The 11,257-nt window shown below is 50.9% G+C and overlaps 1 protein-coding gene across 1 annotated transcript in view; it reads left to right on the forward strand.

The window, feature by feature from the left end:
* LOC144129097 (uncharacterized) overlaps positions 1 to 10,108 on the forward strand; it is a 36,320-nt gene extending 26,212 nt beyond the window's left edge. Inside the window, exons 2-7 of the mRNA XM_077663007.1 lie at positions 177 to 372; positions 976 to 1,092; positions 2,043 to 2,226; positions 5,135 to 5,335; positions 8,156 to 8,385; positions 9,585 to 10,108. Of these exons, the coding sequence (XP_077519133.1) occupies positions 177 to 372; positions 976 to 1,092; positions 2,043 to 2,226; positions 5,135 to 5,335; positions 8,156 to 8,385; positions 9,585 to 9,781 (1,125 nt within the window). The 3' untranslated portion in view covers positions 9,782 to 10,108. The remainder of the gene's footprint in view (positions 1 to 176; positions 373 to 975; positions 1,093 to 2,042; positions 2,227 to 5,134; positions 5,336 to 8,155; positions 8,386 to 9,584) is intronic.
* Positions 10,109 to 11,257: the final 1,149 nt, after the last annotated feature.

Here is an 11,257-nt window from a genome sequence, read left to right on the forward strand (position 1 = left end):
TCGGCTTTGCCTAGCGTAGTGAAGCTTTCGCTTCAAAAGCTGCATACTTCAGCCGAGAAAAGCTCCTAGACTCCTTAATCTAGCCTAGAACACCAATCCGCTTGATATCAGCTGCGTCGGAGGTGACACGCTGCTCCATGGTTTGACATGTCTGTTTTGTGGTTCCACACCCGCAGCCATCAATAGCGGAGATGATGCGCAAGCTCACTCCGGCGAGTGAAGAGTGGGAAGAAGCGGTGCCCATGAACTGGAAGATAAACCCAGCCAAGGAGCTCGAGAAGTGGCCCTCGCACTGCATGCAGGATGTCAAGACACCCACTATCGTCCTCTTCGGAGGCATCAACTTGTCTGCGCTGGGCGAAGTTCTCACCGGTGAGGCACAGTCGCAGTAGACAACGTGCGAACTAAAATCCCTAGATAAGACGACAGATTCATCTCTCGTCCACATTTTTCTTCCTTACCTGTTCGGTCGTAGAGCCACGATAAAACAACGTCGCTGTGTAATCAGAGTTTTTCGGGTTAAGTTTGTGATTTTATTCTTTCAGAATAATACAAATAAGGCCGTTGAAAAACGTACATTAGTGTCGCCGAATGATTTACGCCACGGGCAAACCTTGCGGGCAAGTGGCGCCCTCACGCAGCTTTTCAATTCTCAGCAGTAGGCTTGGTTCAGACGAGTACTTCGCATATGAATATATTTCACCGAGTCCAACTGCAGAGTCGAGCCGTTAACAAACACTTGATGCTCTTCACACACGTTACGATAGAAAAAAACTGCGAATTATTAATGCCGAGAAGTCAGACTACAGAAGACTGTGCGACGCGCTAGTCTCACCAAGCAGAGTTCCAATGCAGCTATCTGCCGCAGAGATCTTCTCCAAGAGTGCGGTTACACGTGGCTCAGATTCGGGATAAGTCTCTGGAGCGTCCCATATGTTCACTGGAGCAAGTCTTTGGTTTCCCCCCTTCGCACAGGCTGCCTGGTGCTGCGCTACAACCTGGAAGAGAACGAATGGCGGCGTTGCAACATGATGCCGCTGCCTCGCTACGGCCACCGGTGCGTGTTCCTCAACAACGAAGTCTACGTCATCGGTAGGTGGCGCAGCAGCCAGCCTTTCCATTGTGTTTCGTCTTCGACTGAAATCGCAAATAACGAGTAGCAACGAGAAAGTGAAATGAATCTATGCATGCGTGTAAGTGTCACTGCTATTAGTTGATGTTAGTGTCGTTAAATTAGGAGGAAGAGGTGAACTAATTGAGCAAGAAATTGGATACTCGGTTGTAGTAAACTAATAGGATGAGTAGTCGAAGATCGCAAAGATTAGTATTTTCGCGCATACGTGTATGGGGCAGGCTCTTGTCCATCAAGAAACTATATTTTCGATGACGACATTGATTGTGCTGATGAAGACTATGGTTATGATGATTATGAATTTGATGCAACGAGGGCAACGCCGGGACCCTTCAAATTGACTGGTACCGTGACACACAGAAACGGGTGAAAAAGGTAGAACGCGCAGCCTCTAGAACGCTCGCTTAATGCGAGCTGAAGACACAGTCCTGAGCTGGGCATTGCTTTCTGGGTTGCATAATGTGAACAGCTACCGTATGCAGAATACAAATGTAAGCTATTTCTCGGACCCTGGGCAGGTAGTAAACGCTGACGTCCCTTGAAAGCCCTTAGTATACTGTGCTTCAGCAGAGTTCTTTAATCATACCACTCGCGAAACTCGTCGCAGGGCCCGAAAATCACAAAATATCACACGTCGACTCGGAGTTCAGCAGACTGTCACTCCACCTGCGGCATTCAAAGGAACTTCTCAGCGCTGTCCGAAACACGAATAAGTTTAGAAACTATGAAAGTTGCAGGGCCCTGCCAATAGCTGGTTTTCCAGCTCATAGGCGGCGCCACCGTCTGTTAGCCATCGGAAACTGGCCAGTGTAACAGCCGTGGCCAGATTTTCATTCCCAGTGTCGTAAGCTATAGTATAAGAGAAGTCTTGTGTGACGTGTACCGCACACGACCCTCCTGCGTTGCGCAGGAGGCTTCGACAACCGGGATGCGACGTACGGCCTGCGCATGTCGACGAGCTTCTGCTTCCGCTACCACACCCAGACGGGCGAGTGGAACGTGGTCGCGCCCCTGAGGCACGCCCGGGGATACCACAACGTCGCCGTGCTCAACAACGCAATCTACGCCGTCGGCGGAGTCGACGCCAACGACCTGTGAGCGAACCGCTCAGTGGCATGGCGGACACAATAACAGAAATTTTCATAATTGTTTTTTTTTTCATAGCGCGAAGGTGATAAAGAACACACAAACTCTATTGAGGCCAATGTCGTGTTAAGTTAAGCGGAGGTTTTGCTTTTCATCAGTCAGTTAGAAATAAGAGGAAGGCAGAAGGGGGACACGGGTTTGTTTTTGAGGTGGAGGAGGCTGGCAGCCAGTCAGCGGATGAATGATCAGCGGGCGATTGAGCAATCGAGCAGGTTTTATTTAGGCGTTATACTTTTCGGTTTAAGCCTTTTAAAAAATCTGGTAAAAATACACCGAATTGAGTTTTATAAATTTGTTTTCAACCGAAAAAGGTCAATGTCCTTGATGTGCACGCTGCAGCTATCCAGCTATAGAGGAAGAGTTGCACTCAGTAAAAGGAGGACATTAAAGTGCTGAAGCCAGGGGCATGCGTGGTGAGGCAGTATAGCTTTCGATAAGGTAACGCAGTTATGCGTTTTGGGATATTGCTGTATTACCTTACGCGCCTGTGCAGACTGGAAGGCCAGAATATGTAGCCAGATGTCGTCTGCTAGAGTAGCTCTGTTCACTGTCATCACCTGCTTAGGGCACTTACCTGGTTAAGCAGCTTTCTCCACTTAATGCAAGGACACTCGAAATCATGCATGAGCTCCAGAAAAAGTGTCATATGTTGTGGCTAGCGCGAATATTAAGCGGCAGTTCTATCGCTGTCGCAAACCACGTGATGCCCCGCCATTTCGCTCAACCTAGCGGAACATGTAGCGGAGCAACCTAGCGATAACATATGCACAACCCCGTTTCATAAATGAGCTTCCACATGCGTTTTTGCCCAACGGTTCCGTAATTTTACTTCCGTGACTTCCTTTTACCGGTGATAGTATTTATTGCTGCACGCACAGCTACTAGTGATTTGCCATTTTGCGTTCGTTACCGATAAGTGGAATGCCCAGGCCGACAAAACAGTCAAGATGAGCTCCAAGTGACTTTCGACCGCATAATACCCCATTATATGACAAAAACAGAACGCTAATGCTTCCGTGGGAAATACATGTAACACTCGCCGAAATAAAAACTGCGTTCTGATATAAATACCGAAAAAGTCCGCAAAATTTCTCAGAAATAAAAAGCGGAACGTTCATTCCCTAGTTTTCGAGTCGGCGAGCAGCCGAAAGAAATGTCAAACAAGTGAGCGAGCGAACGAGAATCAAACGGTGAAGTCCGTGGCTGAATAGCATTCGCATTTCTCTGGTCAAGTGGTAATAATGCGAGCAGGAAAGTTATGGACGCCCGGGACGCCGAGTGGCTGAATAATCGACTTAAGTCTGTGAAAGAGCAATAAACGAAACAACATCGAGCGAGCGATGATGTTCTTTAATGATTTTCCTTGTACATGTTTCTACACTGACCCCCCCCCCCCCTTTCCTATGTAATACCCTCGAAGGAGGGCCTTTAGGGGTATACTAAATAAATAAATAAATAAGGTGAGTGAGTGTGTGTGTGGGTGAGTGACAGGCCGTAAGTGAACGAGCGAACTAGTGAGTGAAAGCGGAAATAGCTCATTTCTCACAGTACGGTAGAAATCGTAGAAAATCAAGCCAGGGTGATGAGTCAGCCGTAAGAAGGTGTCGGGCGCAGAAAAACATGGGGAAAAAAACACCTACGGGGCCATGTCCGCAGAGTGCACACAGCAACGAATGGCCTTCACTTGCGCCAAATGGACGCGTGGCGTGCTATAGACCGTGCGAAATCGAGCAACGGTCGATGTTTCGAAAATAAAGTACGTTCGGCGAGAAGCTAGCCAATACAGAGAGAAATGAAGAATGGCGACGGTAAGCGAGAGGTCATTTTCTCGCCGCCGTTGGGGTTTTTTTACACACCTCCTTGTTTTTCTTATAGTCAACCCGTTAATTTGTAACTAATTTGTTTTGTTTAGTTTTTTTTATACGAGGGGGAAGTTCCGTCATCTTGTAATTAGTTTTCGAGTGTTACTAGTTCTGCGCGACACATCAATGGCTGAGGTGAATAATTGAAAACGCCTGCCGCTTCTCCTCTACCCTCAACTTCCCACTACAAATTTAGACGCCCCCACCCCTTAATGGCAATCCCTAGGGAAATCCCTGAGTGGAATTAGCCGGGCCAGTTGGTTCATGACACATAAATAACAGCGTGACAGACGGGACAATAAGGAAGAGACACGAACACGAGCTCGTGTTTGTGTCTCTTCCTTATTGTCCCGCTGTTATTTATGTGCCCTACGGAAATGCCTGGCCACCGTTGCCACTGTCGCCTCTCTTCAGCTGCAGCTTGCTGTTCCCGTGTGCATCTCACTACCATGGGACTATGGTCAACATCATTACTCTCAACAGAGCATTTATTGCGGCTGTAGCGTCAACACGGCATTCAGCGATGAGCTCTCGTTGTTCCATGTCTTGGGGGCACAGCTTTTGCCAAAAATGCGCAGCCCAGGTGTCAGCTTCTAAGCCGTGGGTAGCACCCGTGGAGGTCCTATAAGCTACGGAGCGGCGAGGACAAGCGTTCCTCTCGCCTCCGGGAAATTGTGAACGCTGGCTATGTAAAACGAGCCTCTTCTACATATCCTAGAACCAAACCCGATGGGCTGTATAGGGTATATTCGACAAAGGGTGAGCACGTTTTCAGCTTGAAAGATGCATCCGTGAGCTGACGAGAGCAGTCGGCTCTGAATGGCGCTTGTGCATGAATTCCTCGTGGCTAGCAGTGAACGCGTAGATCTGTGCAAGACTGGCTACTCAGAAGCAGAGCACCACGCGAGTGTATATCTCCGTGTGCTGCGTACAGGGTGCACCACCCTCGCTATTTGCTGCAAAAAAAGCAAGCCTGTCTTCTCTTGACCCTCAGGCTCCTATCGAGCGTCGAGCGATACGACCGATCGGAAGACACTTGGGTGGTTCTGGAGAAGGGTCTGTACTGCGGCCGCATGGGAATGGGAGTGGCCGCCTTCCAGGGCTGCCTCTGGGTCGTCGGCGGCATCGTGCAGATCGCCGGCCTGCAGACCTGCTCCACCGCTTACGTCGAGATCTACAACCCGGCCACGGACCAGTGCGTATAAACAGTGGAAAACGAGAATCGTTGCCGACACCTGTGTCAGAAACCGCCTTGGTAAAATGTAGCCAGGCCACAGGTCCTGGTGCTGAGCCGTATCTGCTTGGGGCACTCGCGGTGCCCCAGGTAATTAAATATCGGGAGGAATAACACGAGTATTGTTCTCACCCTAGAGAGATTCGAATCTTCAGGCGCGTACCGTGCATATGTTCACTATACTACACGTCTCATCAACAAAGCCTGTACTTCGGTCAATCAATTAAAAGTTCATTATATTGGCCGAGTCTGCATTCTGCCAGGAGCAACTCGGAGCAGTTAGATGCGCGCAAAGGAAGGATTGGTCAACACCAGCGCTAACTGCGCTATTTATAGACGTTCCCTTCGTTTGCTTGTCTGGATCGTGCTGAGTTTGTCTCCGGAAGAGCTTGCATGCTAAGAATCTGTCACAGCTGCGTTGAGGCCGCACACTCAGCCAGATCCTCACTTTCTGCCCTTGACAGTGATGATGATGATGTGATGGCTACAGTCTCTTTGTAGCTGGTGGACACCATGGTGGTCTCCCAGCCGCTAAGAGATAAAGTGAACGCTTGCCACGATGCGCTCTATTGTTTAAGCGATGAATCATTTTGACCGGAACTCGGAAAGAAAAGCAGCGACCCATGCCAACAGTGGTGAATAGAAGCGCCAAAGATCCGCCGTTATTCGATGAACACAGGCGCACGTCCTTTCGCAATGACCGGTGCCCGACATCCTGATGCGCTTTGCTGACCGACTTCGGTTTTGGCTCTGGGTTATGGCACACGCCTAACGCGGGAACAGCGCATAGCGGCTGCCGGCCCAGGCGTCGTGGCATGCTGCCACTTAACACGGCCGCCAATTTTCTGTTCCCTAAAACACGAAACCCTTGTCCATATAAACAGCGTTGTCTGCCTCGTGAGGAACAGGACACGCATCTGGCTGAACGTCTTTAGAGAAAAGCAGGGGAACAGGTAACGACAAACATGTATGGTGTGTATGCGGTGTTTTACATCCCAAATCTGCGCATGGGCTATGAAAGACGCCATAGTATAGGGCTCCGGATTAATTTTAAACCTCCTGGAGTTGTGACAAAGCACAGCAGGAGTAGAAATTGTCACTGTTCACAAGTCATGCGCCGAAAAAAAAGCCGGACCTTGAACCGATGCAGCGGCTTAAGTGAGCCTTGAGCCTAAACTCGGTACACTCCTGAAGTCCGTGCTCCGACAGTAACCGTCGACTGTGACAAAAATTCAGGGGGCACTTTGTTGACCTAAAGTGCGGTGAGGCGAAAGCCTTTAGCGCGGTGTTGCTGCTCGTCTTAGTGATGTGTGGTTAAGATGTTAACTACTTGCGTTTGACCCCATTCTGAGGCTCAATTGAAGCGAGCGCTAGGATGGAGGTTGCGCGTCACCAGACTCGGTCGAGAGCTGCAAGGAGTCTGGTGCGGGCGCGGCGCGCGCGCCGGTGGCACCACCTCGTACAGGCGCAGTGAACTAGCAAAGGCGCAACAGGCCTCCGAGATCACCCCCTCGCTAGTTTTCGGACGATCTCGGAGGCCATGGGCGCAAGAGCGTAACGAACGGACGGACGGACTACTGATCCGGAGTTCCCGGGTTCGAACCCGACCGCGGCGGCTGCGTTTATATGGAGGAAAAATGCTAAGGCGCCCGTGTGCTGTGCGATGTCAGTGCACGTTAAAGATCCCCAGGTGGTCGAAATTATTCCGGAGCCGTCCACTACGGCACCTCTTCTTCCTTTCTTCTTTCACTCCCTCCTTTATCCCTTCCCTTAAGGCGCGGTTCAGGTGTCCAACGATATATGAGACAGATACTGCGTCATTTCCTTTCCCCCAAAACCAATTATTAACGGACGGACGGACGCAGCATGAGCCATTAGAGAGTTTTAGTTTCACGTACGTAGAGGGTTCACGTACGCAAACGTGAGAAGTCTACGTAGCCTGCACGTAGGTCGTTTGAAACCCTACGCGAAGCACGCCGCGCGTTACGCCTAGCGCCATCTACTAAGAAACACAGACACTGGTTGTAGCCAAAATCATCCAAGACAAGTCTTTAAGCCAAGCCATTCATAGCGAGACCGTTGCTATGACGACGACCAACGCTACTTCGTCAGGCTTAGCAGCTGAAAAATCGCCCTTCTGTCTGAAAAACAAAAGCTATTTGTCGCTTGAAACCTTATGCGAGGGTAAGAATGGGCAAATTGAAGGCGAATACAGCAGTTTAGAACACCATATCGCCTCGAGGAATCAGCGACGAAGCTGTTATCGCCGTGAAGCGGCGGGCAGGGTGCCGCCATGTTTGTCAACGCTACGTACGCAAGCAACGCAAAGACCGCAAAGAACTCTGCCGCAACGTAAAAATCCGAATCTCACGTACGTACGTGAGACTCGCTCATACCCTTTGCGTTCTGCGCATGCGCACTGGTCACCCGTAAGAGCTCTACGTACGTGAAACTAAAACTCTCTATTAAAGGCTTTCGCCTTAAAAAGAGTTATAGAAGGTTATAGCATAGCTTGATGCGCAATCCGCTACCGCGGTCCGTTTCCGCGAAGCACCACTACGTACGCGCTCATTGGTATCGACGTGGCAGGCGTGCAAGCAGCTGACGGGTAACGTGGCGCCATCTGGCGCCCACAGTAGCGGATCACAGTAGCGGATTGCGCCATGTTGTAACACACTAATGGCTCACCTCGAGCGTACCTTGAGCCAGCAGCCGACGACATGGTGGGTGTCATGAAGTGGCCCGAAAATGACAGCGCGGCGTGGACACGTGCCCTCGCAGGTGGACGTACGCGGCCAACTACCTGCCTTCGCCACGCACCTGCGTCTCGCTCCTGAACGTGGGTGACCGGGAGCTTTACTGCTTCGGCGGCATCTTCTACAACTGTGTGGGGCCGACACGCAAGCTGCTCACCATAGACGACATCCTCGTCTACTCGGACAACAAGAAAGTGTGGCGCCAGGTATCCTGCATGCCGGCACCCAGGCATAACGCCCACGTCCTCCAATACAGTAAGTGACCGAGCCCATGCATGCCCTCTTGCGTGCAATCAATGCATCGAAAGCATTGATTGCCGCGTTTTATTCATTCTCTGCTACTTTCTTCCCATGCATGAGCTGAAATCAAAAGGAAGAAACGGCCTTGGGCAGTGACGGATAAGATCCGATAACCCATGGTCCGTTTAGGTAGCCAAGAGCATTTCAAAGAAATTAAAATGTATAGCCGCAGGGCGGCAGAAAGACAAGTGGGGCACAAATAAAGTTTGCTCCAATCCAATCCAATGGGGAGTTAAGAAGAGGGGGAGATAAGCTGGGATAGTGTTGTTAGGGGTAGCGCAGGGCAAGGATAACTGCATGTCTTCGGATCTTTGTCATGCAGTGGACGCAAAAGACCATGATGGTGACTATTTTTTCGTCAAAGAAATTTTTCGTGTTTTTCTCTTGATTCATTTCCGTTTGTTTAGCATATGTCATTGCACAGCATTGGCTTCTGTAGCAGCGCAAGCGTCGTAACTGCTGGCTAACTATCAACCCTGACGCCACAGGCGGCAGCATCTGTGGTTGAGGCGCAAAAGAATCAGGCGGGAAAACGATCGTTGCAAAACCCTCCATGCCTAGTTTTGCTATATTTCTTTCTTTGCTTGCAGTTGTAGTTGCATTACGCAAATATGCGCTTCACCGCGCAGTCCATAGTAAGTGGCAGGCAAAAGCAATAGATTTGGCTAATCGTATTGTTTGGTTTGGTTTATGGGGTTTAACGTCCCAAAGCGACTTAGGCTATGAGAGACGCCGTAGTGAAGGGCTCCGGAAATTTCGACCACCTGGGGTTCTTTAACGTGCACTGACATCGCACAGTACACGGGCCTCTAGAATTTCACCTCCATCGAAATTCGACCGCCGCGGCCGGGATCGAACCCGCGTCTTTCGGGCCAGCAGCTGAGCGCCATAACCACTCAGCCACCGCGGCGGCTGGGCTAATCGTATTGTGCTGGCATGCACATTTGCTTCATCAAGTGTAAAGTGTGGATTATGAAAACTGCAAAGAACAATACGCCTCAAAGCCTTGTCCAGCAGTGTCCTGCCTATCATACGTATCTCACAAGTCTGATTTCATTTAGACGGACCATACAGCCTCTGGCATTTTCAGCCTCGCGGAACTATAAGATTCTTTGCTTGTCCTAAAACTGACTTTTTAAACCTCTTTATCGCAGAGGACCAGGCGTACATCATCGGAGGTCAAGACGTCGAGAAGCCCGACCATCCGTTAACGAGCGTCATCAAGACGCCCATACCCACCGAAAAGTTCAGCTGGGGACCGCTCAAGGATGTGCCGCTGCCGATTTCGGCCTACGCGGCGGTGATGCTGCCGCCCGTCGAGGATACGCAAGAACCGTCGAGCCAAGCCTGAGGAACCAGCGCCACCGCTTAGAAGTGCCTGCGAAGGAACGTGAAGCGATGGACACGCCATGCCTGCTGCCGGCACTAGCGCGCCCTACCGCCCGCGCCAGCCGCCTGCGGCATCGTTATGTCGAGGACCTAAGGTCAATCCATCAGTGCACGCCACACCGAATGGCACCCTGCAGCCGCCTCTGGTCCACCAGCATCGGCAAAAATTCACGCTAGCCGCACAGAGACCCGCTAGACCTTGCAGAGACCAAGTAGACCCTCTTCTTTACAGCGACATAGCCCGACGTTTGTAGAACATGAGAATACAAATTCCTTCTGTTACTCTGTTGTACCGTGTACATGTGTGTTTTGAAGCGAAAAGCTTCACTACGCTTGTCAACACCGCGCTTCGCGCGAGCCGGCGTATGTCGGAGCACGAGTGACGTCACGCACGGCGCAGGTGGCCGCCGCCTGACCTTTCGCTGCTGCCGTGCGTGACGTCAGGCGCGGCGCAGATGGCCACGGCCGCGCTCTATGCGTCATCGTTTGACGTTCCCCGCAAGCGCGTGTTTATCGCGGAGGCCGACTATATAACCGCTTTCCAGAGAATAAGCCGCGGAGCGGCCGCTTGCCTTGGCAGAAGACGCAATGAAAGAAGACGCGGCTGGTGGTAGATTAAGACGCTTGGCGAGACGTTCTTCACGTATACCTCGGGCGTCTCCGACACGCGCTTAGCTCTCCGCTCTTCATTATTACGTAGACGGGCAGCCTCACGCCAGGCAGTTATTTCGGGGTCGGTAGCAACAGCTTCCTGTATGCTCTGAAGATGTCGCTTGCTACACACGCGGCCACCAGCCGCGTCGTCGTCTTCCAGTACGCCTTCTGCCGAGGCGAGCGGCCGCGCCGCGGCTTATATCCTCCACCGCGGGAGAGCGCATGCACCCTTCCTTTCCTCAAAATCATCGGCGTCTAGAACGTTGTCAAAGCCAATGAACGCAATGATCGCCGACAGCTTTCGCTTTGTATACCCTGGATTAGCTGAGCTAATACACATTCATTTTATTTCATGTGCCAGGCCATCGCAATTCGCCGCGGTGTTCATCACGAGCAGCGGCACTGTCACTGCGAAATCATGGTGCAAAAAAAAAATTGGTGGCGACCAGTCGGGACACTACTTGGGTACACAACCCACATCATATGTCTTACTAGTAAGTACGGGCACTGGCGGACGTGAAGGGGAATGTTATCTGCAATACCAAATTATTTAACAAAAGAATTGAAACACAACACAGATACCTTTCGGGAAAAGTCTATCGCCACATTCGCCCTTGCATTCTGGTCAGCTTCGCACTTTGGCTAGCCACCCAGAGCAATGCACCATGTAATGCGGCGGGGTTGTCTACACACTAAACAATTTCTCACCCATAAGGGTGCAAATCAGCTGTCCCCAGACGAACACCCTTTTGGGTGCTAAAAACAGCGAGAAGATCAGCACCCT

The sequence above is a fragment of the Amblyomma americanum genome, chromosome 4 (assembly GCF_052857255.1).
Source record: "Amblyomma americanum isolate KBUSLIRL-KWMA chromosome 4, ASM5285725v1, whole genome shotgun sequence".
Taxonomy (NCBI): Eukaryota; Metazoa; Arthropoda; class Arachnida; order Ixodida; family Ixodidae; genus Amblyomma; species Amblyomma americanum.